This window comes from Ceratotherium simum, chromosome 6 (genome assembly GCF_057802395.1).
Source record: "Ceratotherium simum simum isolate JZ-2026a chromosome 6, ASM5780239v1, whole genome shotgun sequence".
NCBI classification, from domain to species: domain Eukaryota; kingdom Metazoa; phylum Chordata; class Mammalia; order Perissodactyla; family Rhinocerotidae; genus Ceratotherium; species Ceratotherium simum.
Window position 1 is genome coordinate 27,672,043 of NC_141905.1, and position 25,220 is coordinate 27,697,262.

The following is a 25,220-nucleotide window of genomic DNA, read 5'->3' on the forward strand; positions in this document are numbered from 1 at the left end:
AGTTTCACAACTACGAGATAGGGGTAAGGAAAGATTTCTAAGAACACAAAAGGCAACAAGCATAAAATAAAATAAATTAAATCAGTGAACTCGATTTCACCAAAATTTAAAACTTCTGCTTCCAAAAGACATTAAGAAAACGGAGGGGCCGGCCCAGTGGTGTAGCAGTTAAGTGCGCGAGCTCCGCTACGGCAGCCCGGGGTTCAGATCCCGGGTGCCCACCGACGTACCACTCGTCAAGCCATGCTGTGGCGGTGTCCCATATAAAGTGGAGGAAGATGGGCACAGTTGTTAGCCCCAGGGCCAGTCTTCCTCAGCAAAAAGAGGAGGATTGGCAGATGTTAGTTCAGGGCTGATATTCCTCACAAAAAAAAAAAAAAAACAAAGAAAATGGAAAGGCATGGATCAGACAGGGAAAAAAATATCTGCTACATATGTACATGTGTGTCTGTAAAATCTGACATATAACTTGTATCCAGAACATAAAAAGAACTACAAATCAGCAACAAAAAGATAACTCAATCAAAATATAGGGAAAAAACTTGAACTGACAGTTCAAAAGAAAGATAAGCAAATGACCTATAATCACAATATCATTAGCCATCAAGGAATCGCTAACTAAAACCACAAAAAAATATAACTACACACTCACCAGAACGGCTAAAACAAAAATGCCAAACATTGTCAAGAATTCGGAATAAGGGCCGGCCCTGTGGCTTGGTGGTTAAGTGTGCGCGCTGCGATGCTGGCAGCCCGGGTTCGGATCCCGGGTGCGCATTGAGGCACCACTTCTCTGTCCATCCTGGGGCCGAGTCCCACATACAGCAACTAGAAGGGTGTGCAGCTATGACATACAACTATCTACTGGGGCTTTGGGGGCAAAAAATAAAATAAATAAAATCTTTAAAAAAAAAAAAAAAGAATTCAGAATAAGAGGAACGCTTATAATAGCACTGGTAGGAATGTCAAATGTGTTCAGTTTTCCATTTTGGAAAACAGTTTGGTGGTTTCTAAAGTTAAAAATACGTCTACCCTAGAACACAGCAATTCCACCCCTAGGTATTTACCCAAGTCCACAAAAATGTTGATAGCAGCTTTCCTAATAGTAACCAAAAACTAGAACAACTCAAAACCCATCAACCGGAGAATTGTTGCTATTCCCATATAATGGACTATTACTCAGCAATGAAAACAAACTACTAATACACACCTCAAAATGGATGAATCTCAAAATTATTACTGAACAAAAGTAATCAGACACGAAGAGTACTTACTGTATGATTCCATTTATATGAAGTTCTAGAATAGGCAAAACTTATCTCTACTGACAGAAGTCAGAAAATGGTTGCCTGGGTGGGGCAAGGAGTGGGATTGATTTTGAAAAGAGGCAGGAGAAAACTTTCCGGGGAGATGAACGTGTTTGTATGTTAACCTGGGTGGTATTTACACAAATATATATATATAATAAATATATAAGATCTGTAATTTTACTGTATGTAAATTATATTGTTGGCATTTTTTTTAAGTGAACAGACTAGGGAAATATTTGTGTCCCTTAGGCTATGTAAGGCCAATCCTTCTATTATATTCTAGATCCTATGCATTCTTGCATACTCAAGGAAATGATCTCTTCCCTCTGTCCAGCATCATCTATTTTTTGGCTTTCTATTGGATCATTCTTTTCAGCATACAAATATGTTGAAATTTCAGATTCGCCCTCAAAAAAGCCTCAACTCCACATATATCTCCAAGTACTATTATTTTTTTTTTTTTTTAATTTATTTTTCCCCTAAAGCCCCAAGCGATAGTTGTAAGTCATAGTTGCACATCCTTCTAGTCGCTGTACGTGGGACGCGGCCTCAGCATGGCCGGAGAAGCAGTACGTCTGTGCGCGTCCGGGATCCGAACCCGGGCAGCCTGCATCGGAGCGCACGCACTTAACCGCTAAGCCACGGGGCCGGCCCCTCCAAGTACTATTATTTACTTGCTCCCCATTACAGTAAAACACTTCTAAAAGATTGTCTATACTCTGTTAAATAGCAAGTTCCCCTAAATGAGATAAAATTATTCATTTTAAATTCAATTTTCAGGAGCACATGTGTGACATAATAATGACTAAAATTTATATAGCAATTTGCAGCTTATAAAGCATTTTTATATGTTATCACCTTTAAATCCTCACAATAAACCTATGGGATAAGTATTGCTATTATCTCTGTTTAACAGAAACAAGAAGTTTAGAAAGGTTTTATAAACTGCTAAAGGTTAGACAACAAATAAATGATTCCTAACTTCAAATAACGTGCTTTCTTGTTCAATATACTACATTTAGACACTCACAACTCTTAATACAATAGAAATGACCAATGAAAAATAACCAAATCTAGCCCAAATAGGCAAATATTCCATTATCTTATGGTCCTACTTCAAAGAACATTTCTTTTTTTTTTTTTTTATAATTTTATTTATTTATTTATTTTTTCCCCCAAAGCCCCAGTAGATAGTTGTATGTCATAGTTGCACATCCTTCTAGTTGCTGTATGTGGGACGCGGCCTCAGCATGGCCGGAGAAGCGGTGCGTCAGTGCGCGCCTGGGATCCGAACCTGGGCCGGCAGCAGCAGAGCGCGCGCACTTAACCGCTAAGCCATGGGGCTGGCCCCTCAAAGAACATTTCAATGACCAAAATATATTACAACAAAATTATCGTAGTGTATAAGCAGGTGGCCAGAAAATTTATTATCCAAACAGGACACTTTTGAGAGTAAAAGAAGAGCTATTAATAATTACACCAGGATAACAGGCATGACCCAGGATCATCCTGGGCAAACTGGGACATATGTTCATCCTTTTTATAAGCTAGCTTTTCTCTCTGAAAATAAGAAGCCATACTTATGTTTTATTACAGTATTTTTTTTTAAATAATTTAAAACCAAGTAGATATGAAGAGGTAAAGAGATGATTGTTAACCAGTGTTACAGGAAAGGGTTAACATTCAAAGAGTCTAGACAACCATTTTGGTTCCATTTTATCTTTGACAGTTCTGCTTAATGTAGCAATATTGTGGCTGGAAAGATTTGGAGTTAGAAAACCCTGTATGCTTTTTCAAACAAAGATGACCTATTTATAAATATGAGCATTAACAGCTGACAACATTGCACAGTTCTGTAAGAAAAGCATTCCTGTTTTAGTTCTTCAAAATATTTCATAAATGAAACAATTTAATTTTATTTTTAAAAGCTCATTTGCCTCACTAAGAAGTCCCACAGCATAAAGTTTGTGAAGTAATCTGAAATTTACAATTCTTATAAAAGACACAGGTCCTGAAACGAGTTTGAAAATTCTCCTTAAAGGCTCTAAAGAAATCAACTCAACAAAGTAAGGCAGTTTCAATCTTTGCCCGATTTTAGTCTCCATATGAATGTTCTCCATCTGAGTGGCTTGGCAGATCATATTGGACGCACCTCAAAAAGATTTGAGTGTTAGGAAAAAAACATCCCAGAACCCCACCCACAGCCCACACAAATTTTCCAATGTAGGCCTAACCCACAGAAGCGGTTTCAGAATCATCATGTAGGGCACAATCATGTAGATTCCCAGAAAAGACGTAAACCAAATCTGACCTGTCTGGGCAGGCCAAAGAATAGGCCTCCTCTACTCCATAGCAATTACTCTCCCTGTCTCCCTACCTCATTTTCCCAGTCTTTCCTGGCATAAACTCAACCTATAAGCAATGCCCAAAACCAGACTAGACACTGATGTTAGGAAAACAGGCAATATTTATAGGGATATTTTGAAATAGTGTTGGTCAGTGAAAAGTACATAAAGTAGGAGTCAGAAGACCTAAGTTCTGGGGCTGACCTGGTGCTGTATTGGTTGAGTGCACACGTTCCGCTGTGACGGCCCAGGGTTCAGATCCCAGGCGTGTACCGACGCACCACTTGTCAAGCCATGCTGTGGCAGCGTCCCATATAACGTGGAGGAAGATAGGCACAGATGTTGGCCTGGGGCTGGTCTTCCTCAGCAAAAACAGGAGGACTGGCAATGGATGTTAGCTCAGGGCTAAACTTCCTCACAAAAAAAACAAAACACACACAACCAAAAGAATAGCTTTGAAAAAAAAAAAAGAAGACCTAAGTTCTATCTTAAGCTCTACCACTGCCTAACCAGGACATATCACCTCACTTTGGGCCTCAAAGTCCATATAAAGAAAAAGAGCAAAATACACTCCAAGATTCTCTTCTAGTTCTGACATTCTACATTTTCCTATGTCTCCTGAATTTAACTGAAGCATCAACTTTCCTATTGGGCCAATTAAAAATTACAAAAGTATCAATTTGTCAAATGTTCTATCATTTCCCAAATGAAGACCAGTTGGAATGTGATATACATAAAGGATACAAATGGTTCTTCAAGGATAATTGGTTTTAGAGGCTGTAAATTTAGACTCGTCATCAGCAATGATGTAGTAGAGTAGAATACATATAATAAAAGTCAGAGAAGTATCTCCAGCCAAATCCATTCAAAGATCTTTAAGTTTTTTTAAAAAAACTCTTTTGATTTAAATCATTATTTAGGAATTTCTAATAGTTGAATACTACACTAGAAAAGGCATTGAACCAAGTATCTAGAGATCTGGGTTCTAGTTCAAGATATGCAACTATCTGCGTAAACTTCAACAAATCACGATATCTCTTGGCTTCAGTTTCTTCAACTGTAAAATGAGGGAATTATCTAGGTAAGTTTGCTTCCTGTTTAAAAATTTAAGATTTAAACATTTCTTTTGAGATGACACCATTCTCTAGGGGGCTCAAATTGCTTTTAACAAGTTGAGAATACTGCATTTATAAAAGGTCTTAAAATTTAAAAGAACTTTCATACCTACCCAACAACACTGTGGGATACATATTAGTATCACCATCACTGAGTATTTCACTAAAAAAAAGTCCAGAAAAGAAAGAGAAAAAGATCAGTAACTCAGAAAAAGACCCTTAACTAGAACCCAGGTTTGTTGATCACTGGTCCTCACTGGTTTCCAATCCTATATTCTGTCACAGGCATTGGAAAGCGTCACATATTACTATATTTAGCAACAATTATTTTAAGTGTAGTGTAAAAAACAACATTGGACGTGAGGTCATATTTTGATAATTTGTGACCTTAATCACTCTCCTCACCAGTAAAAGCGGGTAAATAATACCTATCTTTTGGGCTACTGTTAAGACTGGGCACAAAATGGGAACATGCCTAATATCACGACTGTGAAAACTAATGCATTAAATGCAGTCCTCACTGGGAACTGGCTAGTATCTATAGGATTACCAATTCATTCAAAACTGTCACCGCAAGTATACAGAATTGCTTCAACTTCAATAGTCTCCCTGCCTACTCCTAAACCTAAGTTATCGAGTTCCTTGGAGGATTAGAGGAAAGCAAAAGAGTTACTATAGTTGTCTCTCACAATACTTTCCAATTTTTGTCCATAGAAGCAGCTTTTTCAGGAAATTTAAGTAGTATACTGTTTCTGTAAAAGCATCATGCAAAGCACTAGATCATGGCTATCTGGATTCAATTCCTAACTCTGCCACTAAGTGATTGTGCACAAGGCACTCAACTTTTCTTGGTCTTAGTTTCCTCAGGTATAAAATGTGGTAGCTGGTTTAGATAACATCTATAAATCTTTTTCCCAGTTGTGTCACTATAGTTCAAGACTATGTAAAAGGTAGACTAACATCTGAAGAAACAAGCATAAATGTTAACTATTAGCAGTTATCTATCCCTCCATAATAAGTCAAATAAGGCTGGTGTCAACCTTTAAGTCTTTTGAAAACAACCACCACTCAACTCCTACATTAAAAGACGCATCCTGTCGGGCGGCCAGCCTGGTAGCATAGCCATTAAGTTGGAGGTCTTTGCTTTGGCCGTCCGGGGTTCGCAAGTTCCAATCCTGGCACAGACCTACAAACGACTCATTAAGCCATGCTGAGGCAGCGTCTGACATAGGGCAACCAGAAGAATGTACAACTGTGACATACAACTATCTACTGGGGCTTTGGGGAGAAAAAAGGAGGAAGACTGGCAACAGATGCTAGCTCAGGGCCAATCTTCCTCAAAAAAAAGACGCATCCTGTTGTCACTTGCCAAGCAGCAGAAGCTTTAGATTTGGGTGTTTCTCCACTGAACGGTAGCCAGGAAGACGATGGTCAATTAAAATTGAGTCCACATAAGAAGTGATTCTTAACATAGAAAGTATTTGACCCACACTCCTAATTGGCAGCAGGCTGCCATGACGAGAGTGGGAGTAAGACTAGGGACAGGGAGGATTAACTCAGTTTAACAGCATAATCCTAATTCATCCTAAAATACTGTCAGCATAAAAGCTCGATTTATATGTCCCCAAAAAAACTTACTGTGAAACCTTTTCATGTGGGTCTCCATCTTTCAGCATCTAAATTTCTCCTTCTGCATAATGAGGTAAGTATTCTTTGTCTACATTAGTATAGGATTATGCAATTTAAGAAACAGAAAATGTTTCCAAATTCAGCACAGCTGTATCTTACCTTATCTCACCTGAGGGTTAGGTTCTCAAGTCATTTCTTAAATACTGCATAGTCAAAATTACCACTGAGAAACTGTTAAATCACCAGGACTTAGGCTGCTGGAAGCTCACAGACCAAAAATTAACTTATTTTATTCTCTTCATATTTGTGCTGGGGCCTCCCTTTCTCTGGGACAATGAAGGCCAAAGTCTACTTTAAAAGAGGCAGTTCAAAACACTGGGTAAATATGTCAATTTCTCTCTCTTTAAAAATAGTTGTATTGGGGCCGGCTGGGTGGCGTAGCGCTTAAGTGCGCGCGCTTCGCTGCGGCAGCCAGGGTTCGGATCCCAGGCGCGCACCAACGCACGGCTTGTCAAGCCATGCTGTGGCGGCATCCCACATAAAGTGGAGAAAGATGGGCAGTCTTCCTCAGAAAAAAGAGTAAGATTAGCAGATGTTAGCTCAGGGCTGATCTTCCCCATACACACACACAAAAAAATAGCTGTATTAGCAGAAGTCAAACTTTCAGTCAGTGCTATGCACAGAAAGTGGACAGGCCCATTATCCTGTCGCCATTAACCAAAAAAACCCTTCAAAACTCAGGAAATGCGCAGTTGGCAAAAAGTCTCCTGATTATTGCTTTCGCTTTCAATATATACCCACTATCTCACAAAACTCATTTCACTTGTGACTTAGATAAAAGTAGATAAATCTGGGTCTTCGGGTACCAGAGTACTACTAATTCCAGTCATAAGCGAACATTGTGGGGACATGTAATTTCACAAGCTGGGGGCAATCTACCTGCATCAGAGAAAGGCCAACTTTGCAGGTCTGCACATGGCCACCAACGAAGTTCTGTCAGAAGGCACGACATGCAAGCATGGACACACACGATGCACGTCACACTTCCTCAGGCCCCAGGTCACCCCTCGGGGGAAAAGGTAGCTACATTTTTCATGAAAAATCCACTACACACACAAGCAAGCTTCAAACCCTGGAATCTGGCCGAGAGTCACCTCAGCGGTGCGGCTACTTACAGGGCTCCGCCATATGCCACAGACCCAAAAACTTCTGAGGCAGGTAGAAATGACCAACTGAAAAGTGCAGAAAGAACCTCCAACACGAAGGCGACTGGTGGCAGGGGAGGCTCCACACCATCCAAGAAAAGGGACGACAGTTCTCATGCAGTCGGGAGGCTAACGCCCAACAAACGAGCACCTTAGGCTGCCGCCTCTCTCATTACCTGACGGACGTCATGGCTTCACCTTCCTGCCCCACGCAACAGCGCTCGCGTCCGATGTTCTGCGTCCGCACCGGCAGCAGCAGCAAGTACCACAGCAACTGCTCCTCTGCTCAGGCTCTCAGCGACGAAGAGCGCGTCCCCACACACCACGCGCGCGGGCGGCCCCCACAGAGCCGGCCCCACGCGCTGATTGGCCGCGCCCGGAGGGGGCGGGCGCTCCGCCCGGGTCCGGTGGCCTCAGATGATCCCTGGGCGCCGGGGGCCTGCGTTAGCCGCCCGCGCATCTCGTGCCGACTTGCTGGCGCGCCGGCTAGCGGGCTGGCTAGCGAGCGCGGTAGCCATCTTGAGTCCTGGTAACAGCGTTCCCCCCATTCGCGAAAATTACGGGGCATGAGGTTGGGTGCCCGCCTCAAAAATGGCCGCCCCGACTGGCAACCGGTTTGTCAGTCACACGGCCACGGTTTACCTCGGCAAGCTCAGGTTGCTTTAACAGGACTTGGGACGGGGACGCTATCAGGACAATCTTCGGGGATAGGGTTTAACAGCCTGCCAAGCCCATCTGCAGAACAGCAGCCGCCTGGGAAGCCTCACCCCCTGAAACTCGAACACGTGGCAGTAGTAGCACGATATGTTAAATTCGAACTCACAGCCTTTAAAAGTAAGTTGCTGAGTGCGACGGTCCTCAAACGTGCTGGGACTTCAGAAACACTTAGAACAACTTATTTAATGTAAGTGTTCCGGGCTCACTGTAACCTTTGTGAATCAGAATCTAGAAGGGTGAGGCCCGGACATTCGTATTTTTAGCAAGTTCCCAGGTAATCCATGTACGCATAATAAAGTTTTAAAACCTCTGGGCCAAACTAGCCCACTCAGACTATCCTGCTTGCCACACTTTATTGTCAGATTACCTACCTCACTTTCCTGAAAAGTATGCAGCGCTCTGAAGCACGTATCTAATGCCATAGGAAAAAAAATTGGAAAGACCCTAACTCTTGGCCCTAACCTTACAATTTAGTGGAGTAAAGAGTTAAGAAACTGATTCTGAACCACTAATAATAAACAAGTAAATTAATTCCAACTGCGGGAAGGATGGGAAGGGGAAAATCAGTAAACGCTTTATGACCTCAATAGCTTTTATTTCCTCTATTAATTCTCTGTACAATAATATTTATATTAGAGTACAACTTCCAGTGGCATTCATTTACTGACAATAAGGATGGTGATCAATTCCATAGGTCTGAAATCAGTTACATCAGAAACACAACCCAACATCATGTGATATTGAAATGTGGCTAATGTGACCAAAAGAAATGAATTTTTAATTTTATTTAATTTTAATTTAAATTTTAAAACCAAAGCAATGTAAAATGTTTTTCCATTAAACACAATTTCGTTTTTATTGGACTACATTTCACCTTTTAACTGTTGAAAATTTAGCATCCAAACAGACACTGTAAATATAAAATACATGCCAGATTTTTCGAGACTTAGTGCAAAACAATATATAAAATATCTCAGTAATAATTTTTATATTGATTAAATGTTGAAATAATATTTTGCTATACTGGGTTAAATAAGATATATTAAGGTTAATTTAAACTCTCTTTACTTTTTTAATGTGGCTACTAGAAAATTTAAAATTATATGCATCTTGGGCCGGCCCCATGACTTAGCAGTTAAGTGCGCTCGCTCCGCTGCTAGCCGCTGGGGTTTGGATGCCGGGCGAGCAGGGACGCACTGCTTCTCCGGCCACGCTGAGGCCATGTACCACATACAGCAACTAGAAGGACGTGTAGCTATGACATACAACTATCTACTGGGGCTTTGGGGGAAAAATAAATAAATAAAATTATAAAAAAATAAAATTATATGCATCTTGCATTATCGTTCTACTGGACAGTGCTGTTCTACTGTCTAAGTTATCCTTGCTTCTTTTCTTACCTATCATTGCCCCACTGACAGAATAATAATGTTCACAAAATGAAATTAGTAGGGAGATCAGTTTATACTGATTTGTAATTCGTTGCTATCTAAAACATCAAATATTCCAACAGATTTCAAGTGTCCTTTGAAAATGCTTTTTTCAGCATTGTCTCTTTAATTTGGGAAATGCCTATCTAGAATGAGGCCATGGACTATATATCTGATGTTTTCCGTCCCTGAGTAAACTCTGATATAAACAGAGCTATTCTTGGCTGATGGAGACTTTAACCAAATGTCCGTAAGCAGAGTTAGTCAATTGTTCCTCTGGATTAAACAGGATATGAATCAAAGCAGCAGCAGGATATCAATTTGAAGTGGTGGAGACACTAATTCAACAGTTTCTCTCTTCCTCTTGTGGAAAATGTTAATAGATAAACCACATGAACTAAGGTCAAACCAGGAATAATCCTTTTACACAGGATTTCAAAACCTCAATGTAACTTTTTAGTATGGGGTGTAGTATGGTGCTTCTCAAACTTTAATATGCATACACATCACTTGAGGGATCTTGTTAAAATAAGGGTTTGACTCAGTAGGTCTCTGTGGCCAAGATTTTGTAATTCTTTACGTACCCAGATCTCACCAATTGCTTCTGGTCTGTGGGCCATGCTAAGTAGCAATTGTAAAGGAAAATAGCAAGGTTGTAAAGATAGCAAGACAGATGTGGTTTGGAACCCCTGCTTGACTTCCTACAAAACTGCATGACCTTGGGCTGGTTCTTAACCTATTTGTCCCTTAGTCTACCCATTACATGCTTTTCAGGGCACTGTGAAGCTTAAAAATTAATTCTAGTAAAGTGTCTAATAGAGTCCTTGCCACATAGTGTGATTATTACTTTCTTATGATCAGACTAGTTAAAATTACATCTCTGGGAAGCATGATATGAAAGCTAACATGAACTTGGCCCTGTGAAAAATAAAATGCACTTTTACTTATGCCTAACAATACTTTAGTAACTCCTACTTTTTTTTTTAACTTTATTTATTTATTTTTCCCCCCCAAACCCCAGTAGATAGTTGTATGTCATAGTTGCACATCCTTCTAGTTGCTGTACGTGGGACTCGGCCTCAGCATGGCCGGAGAAGCGGTGCATCGGTGCATGCCCGGGATCCTTAATAAAGTTTTCTTAAAAAACTAATTTTAGTAGCATAACATGTAGACTTGAAACTTTATTTTTTTAACGAATATATTAAATTCTATGTCATTAAAGGAAGATAAGGGTTTGCAATATTCAAATATTTAATCAAAGCCATATGACATTCAAAGATTTTAAAAAAACAACTTATTTTTGATAAGTGACACTTTGCAACTAACAATCAAAACCTTAAATGTTTTCTACTCGATCAGTTAACACAACTTTCAAAAGTTTATTCTTTTAAAATATATTTAGGTGCCAGTTCATTTCAGCAGGTGGAGACACAAAAATGTTATTTCAGCAAACGGGGCTCATGTGTGATTATTCATCCAGAGTCAATCAGGTAGGGATACAAAAGTAAAGACATGTTTTTCCAGGTAAAGGCAGAAGTTCTTTTTATTCACTGCACCGTTCTTTCCTCAGCCTTTCTCACTGTTTTTCTAATCTTTCCCTACCCTCTCTTCCATGCTGTCTTTCCCAACATGCGTGTGCGCACACAGACAGCTACTGAGTAACTACTACTTAAGCTCTTTTGATCAATTTTTTAAGCAATTTATTTCAACCCTATTCTTTTCACTTTCGGGAAAAGTGGTCAGTTGAAATTTTTAACATTCATTAACCTTCTTACAATTTAAATAGTTGAACAAGATAAGTAGGTCAGATAGTTTGCTCTTGGAAAGATGGATAAGTAAATATTCTGTCAACTGTATCTAATCATGTCATTAGCCGGCTGCTATAAAAGCAAACAGATAGCTAACTCCAAATAGCTAAATGCCTCTGGATAGCATAACAAACACGTGGACCCACCCTACTAATTTCAACAAATGCTTCAAGCCCCAAAATAATAGCAAAATTCTCTTCAAACACAGTTTGTCGTTAAGGGCGCAATAAAACAAGCACTTTCATACATTGTTAGTGGGAATATAAATTAATACATTTCTAGAAAGCTTTTTGGCAATATGTGTCATCAATTCCACATTTTAGGCATCTATAATAAATAAAATAGAACAATGTGAACAAAGATTTGTATACCCAGTCATTCATTTCAGCATTAATAATAGCAAAAATTTGGGGCCAGCCCAGTGGCACAAGCAGTTAAGTGCACGCACTTCGCTGTGGCAGCCCGGGGTTCGCAGGTTCAGAACCCCGGGCGCGTACCGACACACCGCTTGGCAAGCCATGCTGTGGCGGCGTCCCATATAAAGTGGAGGAAGATGGGCATGGATGTTAGCCCAGGGGCCAGTCTTCCTCAGCAAAAAAAAAGAGGATTGGCAGATGTTAGCACAGGGCTGATCTTTCTCACACACACACACACACAAAAAAATTCATTATATCCTACATAACCAAAAATAGGGTAATGGTTAAATAAATTACAGACAAATGTTATGGAGCTACTATAAAAACGTTTCCACAGATTTTTAAGGACTTAAGAAAATGCTCATGATATAATGTCAAATGAAAAAAGCAAAACAAACAAAAGGAATGTAGAGTATGATCTTGACTGCGTTAAAAAAAAATACATGCTAGGCCAGCCCGGTGGTGTAGTGGTTAAGTTCATGTGCTCTGCTTCAGCGGTCCAGCATTCACGGGTTCAGATCCCAGGCAAGGTTCAGATCAAGCCATGCTGCATTGGCATCCCATATATAAAGTAGAGGAAGGGCCGGCCCCATGGCTTAGCAGTTAAGTGTGCGCGCTCTGCTGCTGGCGGCCCGGGTTCGGATCCTGGGAGTGTACCGACGCACTGCTTCTCCGGCCATGCTGAGGCCACGTCCCACATACAACAACTAGAAGGAGGTACAACTATGACGTACAACTATCTACTGGGGCTTTGGGGGAAAAAAAATAAATAAAATTATAAAAAAAATAATAAATAAATAAATAAATAAAGTAGAGGAAGATTGGCACAGTTGTTAGGTAAGCATCAATCTTCCTCAGGCAAAAAGGGGAGGACTGGCAACAGATGTTAGCTCAGGGCGTCTTCCTCACCAAAAAAAAATACATGCCATACATGCACAGAAAAGAGATTGGAAAGAAACACACCAAAATGTTATTATTGGTTTCTCTGGAAAGTGGGATTATGCATAATTTTTACTTATTTATATTGATCTAGCTTATAAATTTCCTACTATAGGTTTTATTAGCATAAAATTTTTCTATTAAATTTTAATTATCTTTCTGAAATGGTTTAAAAATACAAAACTTTAAAACTTGTATTTTTTTAAATCACAAACATCAAAAACTACCCTTATATTTGGGGGAATTGAGCTTATTTTATAAACGTCTCATCTTTTCATGTATAAAGATTCCTTAAGACAGAAATAACAAAAATAAAATGTCTTCATGATTTTCTTAGTTAATTTTTAATCTTAACTTGACAAAAGTTAGAAGTGTAAATACTGTAACCATGGGCCTTCCAGGACCAGTTCAACTGACCCCATCTCTTATCAACAGAGTGATTAATAATTGCCTTTCAGGAAATCTGCAAAGTCACGTAGCCAGAGCACGCACAAAAGAAGAAATCGTGACCTAAAATGAGAGAGGAACCAAAGAGCCTCCTTCCCATGGAATCCAAGGACAGGGAAACAACTGGAACTTGAAAGTTGGACTCTTATCAGAAGGGAGGAGTCCCTCATTCAGGAAGATTCAGTGTTAAAATTCCTTCCTGACCTCATCAAAAAGGTTCAGAACCCTATCATAAAAGTTTAGAACCTCATCACAAATGTTTAGAACCCTGTCATAAATGTTTAAAACCTTACCATAAATGCTTGAAGCCCACCAATCAAAACCTGTCCCACCAGCATTTCCACATGCCAGCGTGTTCTCCCCAACCTCTTAAATTTTGCCCCAGATCCTGAATCAGGGAGACAGATCTGAGGGCACACGCCCCCTGTTCTCCCAGCAGATCCATCTCACAGAATAAAGCTGATCTCTTTTCCCAAAGGCTGATGCCATAATTAATTGGCTTGTTTACGCACATTGGGCATAGAACCCCAATTTTGTGTGGTAACAATACCACTTTTAGAACTTTGCATAGCCTTTAAGAGGCCAGCTGTCACAACACTGAATGTGGAATGTCTTCCCTGCATGTTACTTAAAAATACATCTCCTCATTTCATATGAATTACAATACTGATAAAATAATATTTTTAAAGCAATCCATATCATACTCCAAAAAGAGATTGTCTCCCTAAAATAAGTAGTATGCCATAGTGTAAAGTTCAGGAATCTAGAAATAAGGAGATGGAAATTCTAATCCTGGACCTACCAAAAAACGTTATGCCCTTTGACCATCAGTTTCCTTATCTGAAACATAAGGGAGTTTGGTATAGATGACATCTTAAGTCCCTTTCAGCTCTTATTGGACAATGAAAGAAAAAAACATCCACTTGTGTCTCAATACAAACTGGGATGTTTTTTAAAGAGTTGACCAGGGTTTTTTTATATTATTATTATTTTATTTATTTATTTTGCTGAGGGAGATTCGCCCTGAGCTAACATCTGTCACCAATCTTCCTCTTTTTTTTTGCTTGAGGAAGATTATCCCTGAGCTAACATCTGTGCCAATCTTCCTCTAATTTGGATGTGGGTCACTGCCACAGCATAGCTGATGAGTGGTGAAGGTCCGATCTTGGGATCTGAACCCACGAACCTGGGCCACCAAAGTGGAGTGAACTTAACCACTATGCCACAGAGCTGGCCCCTAAAGAGCTGATCAGTTTTTTTTTTTTTTTTTTAAAGATTTTATTTATTTATTTTTTCCCCCCAAAGCCCCAGTAGATAGTTGTGTGTCATAGCTGCACATCCTTCTAGTTGCTGTATGTGGGACGCGGCCTCAGCATGGCCGGAGAAGCAGCGCGCCGGTGGGAGCCCGGGATCCGAACTCGGGTCGCCAGCAGTGGAGCGCGCTCACTTAACCACCAAGCCACGGGGCCGGCCCGCTGCTGATCAGTTTTAATGCAATAAAAAGCATGCAATTTTAGTTAGCTTTCATTATGGACAAGGTTATTCAAAGAAACACTGCTAAATGTATTAACTCTTTTCGCCAAAAGACATTCTCCATTGAGGTCTACTATTTTTATTTCCTTTTAATTATCCGTAGAGTCTTATGTCACATTTCACTTTAACATTACATATTCAAACAGAATATAATCTTTAAATGGAACCTGACAATTATTTCCCAGGAGAATTTGAAGAATATAATAACATTTAATTGACTGAACTTTAGTAAGAATTCTTAGCAAAACTCCCTCCCAGGAACACCTACACAGTGCTTCTTTATTTTCAGTGAACTACAAATCTCTGAAATTCAAAGAAAACCTTCAATCTAAAAGTACAGGACAACAGTACTTCCCAATTATTTATGCTGCCAAGAACATATTTTTAAACTATACAATTGAATATCACTATCATTTCATAAAAGAAAGGACATTTTAACATAAAAATGTGTGAAGGACATCAAAGAATCAAGAATAGCCCTTCCCAAAGTCTTGCTGGTAATCTTATTAAGTGTATTTTCTATATAAAAAATTTTTCTTGGGGCCGGCCCTGTGGCTTAGCGGTTAAGTGCGCGCGCTCTGCTGCTCGCGGCCCGGGTTCGGATCCCGGGATCGCACCGACGCGCCGCTTCTCCGGCCATGCTGAGGCCGTGTCCCACATACAGCAACTAGAAGGATGTGCAGCCATGACATACAACTATCTACTGGGGCGTTGGGGGAAAAATAAATAAATAAAATCAAAAAAAAAAAAAAAATTTTTCTTAAAAAGACAAAATCGTCCCATTTGCAACAACATGGATGGACCTGAAGGGTATTATGTTAAGCGAAATAAGCCAGACAGAGAAAGACAAACACCGCATGATTTCACTCATATGTGGAAGATAAATTAACACATGGACAGAGAGAACAGTTTGGTGGTTACCAGGGGGAAGGGGGTTGGGGGTGGGCACAAGGGGTGAAGGGACACGTTTATATGGTGACTGACAAACAATAATGTACAACTAAAATTTCACAATGTTATAAACTATTATGACATCAATAAAAAAAAAAAGCAACAACGAAGCAACAGGATCTGTTGCCAATGACAAAATTCAAGCTTAAGTGAAAATTAGCATTTTAGAGAACTTGTATCCACCACGTGAGTCTGACAGCTTCCAAACATGTAAGGCTTTTTCTCATGAGAGCAGTGGTGATGTTAACGTGTACAATGAAATATGTCAATGTTTGGAAAATGTGCCTAACTCAGCAAACTAGTATTTTCCAGATGACAAAAACATGATATCCCAAAATCACACCCAGGGAAAGAGCCATTCAAAGTGGGAAACAGACCAACGGGTGTAACAGAATGCCAATGGCCATTGATACTACGGCTTTGGCTTTCACAGTGTGACGGCCTTTAAGAAGCTGTCATTTTTTCAGTTTTGGTGTGGTATCAAAGAAGAATTCCACAGTTACCCTAAGAGGCAGATTTCTTCATATACTTCATCCACAATAACACATTGTGACAGATGGAATGCAGAAGCAGACAGGAGAATCTAGCTGTCTTCTATATAGAAGCCAGACATTACAGAGATTTGCAACAATGTAAAACAATGTCACGCTTCTCACTGAACTTTTTGTTTTGAAAAAGTTATTGTTCATAAAATGTTATTTGATTTAATACATAATTATTTGATTGTTATTTTTAGTAAGACTGTATCAAGAAATACTTTTAAATGAAAAACAATTTTTTGCTTATTTGTATTTCATCATAGATCTGGTCTATGGTACTTCACAAACAACCTTTTAGGAATCATTCACTCATTCAACTCAACAAATATTTATTGAGCATCTACTTTACTGCTCAAGAAACTAGAGATTCAGCAACGATCAAGACCATGCACTACCCTTTTAAAACTTACATTCTGGTGAGGGGATATAGATGATAATCAAATAAACAAATAAGAACATCAAATGACCATAAGTGCTATGCAGAGAATTAAAATCAGCAGATCAAGATAGAGAAAGAGTCCTTTAGATTGGGTAGTCAGGGAAGGCCTTCAGCAAGAGAGATCTGAATGACAAGGAGCTAGGTGGCGGAAGAGCATTCCAGACAGACAGCATTAAAATGATACCTGGAAGGCCAGTGTGAAAAAAGCCTAGGGAGAGAAGAAAGGTTTGTGGTCAGAGCAAGAAGCAGATCATCTTAGCTTTTATGAGCCTAAGAAGTTTTGATTTTGTTATAAGCATGACAGGAAGCCACTGTAATTAAGTTTTAAACAGAGGAATGACATGATCTGATTTTGTTTTAAAAAATCACCCTGGTCATAGTGTAGAGAATGGACTACAGGAATATGAAAGCAGAATGACCAAATTAGAAGCCTATTATAGTAATACAAATGACAAATAGTAGTGGCCTGAACCATGAAGTTAGTGGTGGACACAGAGACAAGTAAATGGACATTTTGGAGGTCGAATGACAGGGCTTGCTGGTGGACTAGATATGAGGGACTAAGAAAAAAAAGGAATCAAGAGTAACTCCTACATTTTGGATTAAATTGGGTAAATTTGGACTAAATTGGGTAAATGATGCTACTGGTTACTGAGATAAATGGAGAAGGCAATAGAGAAGCTCAGAAGACTGGAGTTCTGGGAGAGGTCAAAGGATGGAGACAGAGACTTGGGAAACAGATTTTTCTTTCTAGTCTTTCTTACTCCATAGTGCCTACTATTTTCTACTGATAGACTAAAAATAAATGTCCAGAATTGTATATGCAGTTTCATTTGAACAACACTCTAAAAGGGGAAGCATTCTACCTTGGCAGTCAGCCATGAGCAGCCCATAAGTGTGTGTGTATATATATATATAGTAGAATAATAGGTAAAACTTACCGAGTGCTTAATACATGCCAGGCCCCATGCTACTATCTTTCAAGTACTATCCCATTTGAATTTACAACAACCTTATCAGGAGATATTTTATTATCACCATTTTACAGATGAAGAAATTGAAGTTCAAAGAGGTTAAATAACTTGCCCAAAGACACACATTACAGAACAGAAATCCAAACTCTGGTAGTCTGACTCCAGAATTGAAACTAATTACTACCATACAGTAGTCTCCCCTTATCTACAGGGGATTCGTTCCAAGACCACCAGTGGACGCCTGAAACTGAGGATAGTACCGAATCTTATATATATTATGTTTTTTCCTATATTGTACATATATACCTATGATAAAGTTTAATTTATAAATTAGGCACAGTAAGAGATTAACAACAATAACTAATAATAAAATAGAACAATTATAACAATACACTATAATAAAAGTTATGTGAATGTGGTCTCTCTCTCTCAAAATATCTTATTGTACTGTACTAACCCTTCTTCTTGTGATGATGTGAGATGACAAAATGCCTATGTGATGAAATGAAGTGAGATGAATGATGTAGGCACATGATACAGCGTTAGGCTACTACTGACCTTCTGACAAAATGTCAGACGGGGGATCTTCTGTTCCTGGATCACAAGTAACTGAAACCTCAGAAAACAAAACCACGGATAGACGGAGACTTACTGTACACAGTGTCACTAGAATAAATCCAAGATAGTCTGATATAAGTCTGAGGCTTTTATAAATATCCAAATTTCAGAACACCACACTACGATTTCAACTCATAAGATGTAGTGATCCACTAACAGCTGTCTGATTAGCTGGAGCACCATATGAAATACTTTCAGAAATTGCTTCTTTTATTTCCACATATGCTTATTCATAGATTAAACATGAGCAGCCAGTGAATCTGCCATTTTTGTCTTTAATTTAGCCAAGACTTCTAATTGTCACCAAGAATCATTTCTTAGACCTCTTCATTTTTTAAAATTTCAAACACAATTTCATTTCTGTGAAAATCACGAGAGATTTTTGACAAATAAAAAACATTTTTTTTTACCACTCTGCAAGAATTTAGGGGCACACAAGTAGCAACTGACTAAATTTTACTATCAAGCTAAGTAAATCCCCCATTCCAGCCACTCAGTTTGTGCAAATCAAATTTAGGTTTCAGTAAAATTACAACTTATTTCTTATCAAGATCTTTCAAGACTCAGAAGTTGAAACTGCAAGTGTTCACAAAAGGTTCCCCAGGAAAAAAAAAAAGTATACATATGTACATATATATAGTCCTTGGGTATATCCTTTTTCTAACTCCTAGTACCTACTGATTTCTATAAGAGTAAAAATAATGGGTCTCAAATGAATATGGTTTTATCCAAAAAATATCCTAAGGAATAATAATTTCTTTTTTTTTTTTTTTATTTTTTTAAAGATTTTATTTATTCATTTTTTTCCCCCCAAAGCCCCAGCAGATAGTTGTATGTCATAGGTTCACATCCTTCTAGTTGCTGTACGTGGGACTCGGCCTCGCGCTGGACGGAGAAGTGGTGCCTTGGGGCGTGCCCGGGATCCGAACCCGGGCCGCCAGCATCAGAGCGCGCGCACTTAACCGCTAAGCCACAGAGCCGGCCCAGGAATAATAATTTCTACCTGGTTGTTTTATAAATGACGGAACTGGTTTCTAAAAAGTTTTCTTTTATTCAATGTTTTTGGGTTTCTTTTTTCTCTAAGAAGTAACCTAACGGGCCGGCCCCGTGGCTTATCGGTTAAGTGCGCGCGCTCCGCTACTGGCGGCCTGGGTTCAGATCCCGGTTGCGCACCAACGCACCGCTTTGTCCGGCCATGCTGAGGCGGTGTCCCACATACAGCAACTAGAAGGATGTGCAACTATGACATGCAACTATCTACTGGGGCTTTGGGGAGGAGAAAAAAAAAAAAAAAAAAAAACAGAAGTAACCTAACAATAGGAACCACCAATCCCATAGTCTCCACAAATGAAGATTGACCTAGATTTGGAGGTCCTATCTTCACCCTACTACATGGACAGAGGGTCATCTTCTCTCACAGTCTGTGGAACAGGACCCAGATTGGCGTTGGTTCTCATCTGCCTAAAGACTGACCTGAAACTGGATTTCAGGGTGCAGGAAGAAATACAGTGTAACATTCAGAGCGAAACCCTACACTATGGAAATAGGATAGACTGTTTTCAGCAATGACTAGGCATTTAAAATCGAAAGACTTGGGCCGGCTCCGTGGCTTAGCAGTTAAGTGCGCGCGCTCTGATGCTGGCGGCCCGGGTTCGGATCCCGGGCGCGCCCCAAGGCACCACTTCTCTGTCCAGCGTGAGGCCGAGTCCCACGTACAGCAACTAGAAGGATGTGAACCTATGACATAACAACTATCTGCTGGGGCTTTGGGGGGAAAAAATGAATAAATAAAATCTTTAAAAAAAAAAAATCGAAAGACTTGAAGGAGGTTTACATGGTGGTGGAGGTGGTAGTGATAGGAGTCTCCATGTTATTGGGAAACATGGGAGGGAGAGAAGTGCAAAGAACCCACCAAAACTTGTATTTCAAAAAATGTAAACTTTGAAGTGTCTTTCCTTATGTAATACAACAGATATTCTAAGTCAACTGGAATTAAAACTACAGATATAAATGCTATATACACTATAGGACTCCTTGGAATGTTATCAATGGAGATTACTTCACCCTGTGGTTACTTAATGGGATCATGTAGTCTCAAGTGAAAAGGCAAGGATCACTAGCTTTTGGGGTGGGTTGTAATGCCGGTTTCCTAATGATTTATTACATATCTGAGAGAATCAGGCATGAAAGACATTAAGAACAAATTATTTGATGCCTCAAAAGTTGTAAAAACATTCGTCGAGAAGTGCAGTGTGATGGGATTACCAATATCAGGGTTTGCTATGTGTTTATATACACATTGTATGTACAAATAATATTATTCCAAAAATTGTTATTTTGATGTAACTAAGTATCTATATCACTTTGCTAGGAGTTGAGGTAAGACATTTGTCTTCACAATGCCTATTCATAAGTTTAAATACACTTAAGTTCTCCCATTCCCATTTTATTTTGGGGTAGGTTTTAATACTTATTTTTATTTATTTATTTTATTTATTTATTTTTGTGAGGAGATCAGCCCTGTGCTAACATCTGCCAATACTCCACTTTATTTTTTTTTTTTTTTGCTGAGGAAGACTGGCCCTGGGCTAACATCCGTGCCCATCTTCCTCCACTTTATATGGGACGCTGCCACAGCATGGCTTGCCAAGCAGTGCGGCGCTGTGCGCCCAGGATCCGAACCAGTGAACCCTGGGCCACCGCAGCGGAGCACGCACACTTAACTGCTTGCGCCACTGGGCCGGCCTCAATATTTGTTTTTAAATGCTGGCATTCAAACCCACAGAATTTCATTCTAAGATCTTATCATTTGTTCACATTCTCCTCCTTAAATACTTTGAAAGAAATCCTGACTGTCATCATGTATTCCTAAGTGGGAAAAAAAAAAGCCTGGGGTAGAGAAGCATTTAAGATGAATGTTTTTTATCTGAAAAACAGGATGTCTGCACACAGAGGCAAAGCAGAATTACTCAGCAGCATACTTGATCAACCAGCCCAACCCATTCCCTGAAAGCCAGGGGTTACACCCAGACACTGTTTCAAGATTTGAGATTCTAAATAGCCAAGTGTATGACAAGACAAATCTTTTTGCTTATATATTAAGAGATTGCTGCTAATATTCCAAATATAGGCAGATACTCTGAAATGGGCATTTCTTTAAATTCCTGTAGTTCTATCACAGAGAATAGCCCTCCTGTGGAAAGCACTATGTCAGTTAAAGGAACAGTATATCACAAAACCTGCATTTTACAAGAGTGGATGAATTCTTTGTTTTTTTATTGAGGTCTGATTGACACATAACATTATAATAGTTTCAGGTGTACAATGTAATGATTCGATATTTGTATATATTGCAAAATGATCCCTGCAAAAGGCTAGTTGACATCTGTCACCATACATCGTTAGAAAATTCTTTTTCTTGTGATGAGAACTTTTAAGTTTTTAAGAACAAATTTTAATATTTTTATTTTCTTTACTGAAAGGTGGGATGGGGGGGTGGGAACAGATTTCTCACTCTTTTGGGTTTCAACAAAAACATAGCCTCAGACTGCCTGTATGTGAAGGGAGGGAGTAATTAAAGCTAAATGTAATTTTCAGGCATTGTAAGAAGGCAGCTCCTTTTTGCATATCAAATAGACTTTTTCTTTTTATTGATGTCATAATAGTTTATAACATTGTGAGATTTTAGTTGTACATTATTGTTTGTCAGTCACCATATAAATGTGTCCCTTCACCCCTTGTGCCACCCCCCCAACCCCCTTTCCCCTGGTAACCACCAAACTGTTCTCTCTGTCCATCTGTTAGTTTATCTTCCATATATGAGTGAAATCATACAGTGTTTGTCTTTCTCTGGCTTATTTTGCTTAACATAATACCCTCCAGGTCCATTCACGTTGTTGTAAATGGGACAATTTTGTCTTTCTTTATAGCTGAGTAGTATTCCATTGTATATATATACCACATCTTCATTATCCAATCATCAGTCGAGGGACGAGTGGGTTGCTTCCACTTCTTGGCTATAGTGAATAATGCTGCAATGAACACAGGGGTGCATATGCCTCTTTGGATTGTTGTTTTCAGGTTCTTTGAATAAATACCCAGTAGTAGGATAGCTGGATCATAAGGTATTTTTATTTTTAATCTTTTGAGGAATCTCCATACTGTTTTCCATAGAGGCTGCACCAGTTTGCATTCTCACCAGGAGTGAATGAGTGTTCCCTTTTCTCCACACCCTCTCAAACATGTTTTTTTTTGTCTTGGTGATTATAGCCATTCTAACAGGTGTAAGATAATATCTTAGTGTAACTTTAATTTACATTTCCCTGATGGTTAGTGATGTTGAACATCTTTTCATGTGCCTATTGGCCATCTGTACATCTTCCCTGGAAAAATGTCTGTTCATATCCTCTGACGAATTTTTTTTTTTTGAGGAAGATTGGCCCTGTGCTAACACCTGTTGCCAATATTCCTCTTTTCTCTTTTCTTTTTTTTTTTTCTCCCCAAAGCCCCAGTACATAGTTGTGTGTCATAGTTGTAGAGTTGTAGCTCTTCCATGTGGGACGCCCCCTCAGTGAGGCTTGATGAGTGGTGAGTAGCTCCACACCCAGGATCCGAACCAGCGAACCCCAGGCCACCCAAGCAGAACACACGAACTTAACTACTATGCCACTGGGCCGGCCCTCACCCATTTTTTGATCGGGTTGTTTTATTGTTGTTCACTTGTGTGAGTTCTTTATATATTATGGAGATTAACCCCTTGTCGGATATATGATTTGCAAATATTTTCTCCTAGCTGGTGGGTTGTCTTTTCATTATGATGCTGGTTTCATTTGCCTTGCAGAAGCTCTTTAGTCTGTTTATTCTAACTTTTGTTTCCCTTGTCCAAGTAAACATGGAATTCAACAAGATCCCTCTATGACTGATGTCAAAGAGTGTATTGCCTATATTTTCTTCTAGGAGTTTTGTAGTTTCAGGTCTTATCGTGAAATCTTGGGTCCATTTTGAGTTAATTTTTGTGTATGGCAAAAGAAAATGGTCTACTTTCATTCTTTTGCACGTGGCTGTACAGTTTTCCCAGCACCATTTATTGAAGAGACTTTCCTTTCAGCATTGTTTGTTCTTGGCTCCTTTGTTGAAGATTAGCTATCCATAGATGTGTGGTTTTAATTCTGGGCTTTCAATTCTGTTGATTGATTTGAGTGTCTGTTTTTGTACCAGTACCATGCTGTTTTAATTATTATAGCTTTGTAGTATATTTTGAAGTCAGGGACTGTGATGCCTCCAGCTTTGTTGTTCTTTCTCAGGATTGTTTTAGCTATTTGGGGTCTTTTGTTGTCCCATATGAATTTTAGGATTCTTTGTTCTATTTCCATGAAGAATGTCATTGGGATTCTGACTGGGATTAAATTGAATCTGCAGATTGCTTTAGGTAGTATGGACATTTTAACTATGTTTATTCTTCCAATCCATGAGCCTGGGATATCTCCATTTCTTTATGTCATCATCAATTTCTTTCAATAATGTCTTATAGTTTTCATTGTATAGGCCTTTCACCTCCTTGGTTAAATTTATTTCTAGATATTTTATTCTTTTTGTTGCAATTGTAAATGGGATTGTCTTCTTGACTTATCTTTCTGTTAGTTCGCTATTAGAGTATAGAAATGCAACCGAGGGGCCAGCCCCGTGGCATAGCAGTTAAGTGCGCGCGCTCCACTGCTGGCAGCCTGGGTTCGGATCCCAGGCGCGCACTGATGCACCACTTGCAAGGCCATGCTGTGGCAGCGTCCCACATAAAGTGGAGGAAGATGGGCACGGATGTTAGCTCAGGGCCTGTCTTCCTCGGCAAAAAAAGAGGAGGATTGGCATGGATGTTAGCTCAGGGCCTTTCTTCCTCGGCAAAAAAGAGGAGGATTGGCATGGATGTTAGCTCAAGGCTGATATTCCTCACAAAAAAAAAAAAAGAAGCAACTGATTTTTGTAAGTTGATTTTGTACCCTGCAACTTCGCTGTAGTTGTTGATTATTTCTAATAGTTTGCCAATGGATTCTTTACGGTTTTCTATATATAAAATCATATTATCTGCAAACAGTGAGAGTTTCATTTCTTCATTACCTATTTGGATTCCTAATTCCTAATTGCTCTGGCCAAAACCTCCAGTACTATGTTGAATAAGAGTGGCAAGTGTGGGCACCCTTGTCTTGTTCCTGTTCTCAGAGGGATGTCTTTCAGTTTTTCCCTGTTGAGTATGATGTTGGCTGTGGGTTTGTCATATATGGCCTTTATTATGTTCATGTACTTTCCTTCTATACCCATTTTGTTGAGAGTTTTTATCATAAATGGATGTTGCATCTTGTCAAATGCTTTCTCTGCATCTTTTGAGATGATCACGTGGTTTTTATTCCTCATTTTGTTGATGTGGTGTATCACATTGATTGATTTGCAGATGTTGAACTATCCCTGTGTCCCTGGTATAAATCCCACTTGATCATGGTGTATGATCTTTTTGATGTATTGCTGTATTTGGTTTGCCAATATTTTTTTGAGGATTTTTGCATCTGTGTTTATCAGCAATATTAGGCTGTATCAGGTTCCTTCTTTGTATTGTCCTTGTCTAGCTTTGGTATCAGGGTGATGTTGGCCTCATGGAATGTGTTAGGAAATGTTCCATCTTCCTCTATTTTTTGGAATAGTTTGAGAACGATAGGTATTAAATCTTCTTTGAACATTTGATAGAATTCTCCAGAGAAGCCATCTGGTCGTGGACTTTTGTTTTTTGGGAGGTTTTTAATTACTGTTTCAATCTCTT

At 39.3% G+C, this 25,220-nt stretch overlaps 1 protein-coding gene across 4 annotated transcripts in view; it reads right to left on the reverse strand.

Moving 5' to 3' along the window:
* ADK (adenosine kinase) overlaps positions 1-25,220 on the reverse strand; it is a 539,838-nt gene that overhangs the window by 489,882 nt on the left and 24,736 nt on the right. For 3 of the 4 annotated variants that reach the window (XM_087432006.1, XM_087432005.1, XM_004426945.3), the window contains exon 1: positions 7,781-7,943. The exons of the other annotated variant lie outside the window; for it this stretch is intronic. In XM_087432006.1, coding sequence (XP_087288132.1) covers positions 7,781-7,794 — 14 coding nt within the window. In that variant the 5' untranslated portion in view covers positions 7,795-7,943. Of the gene's footprint in view, positions 1-7,780; positions 7,944-25,220 lie in introns of those variants that run through there. 4 annotated transcript variants of the gene reach the window in all.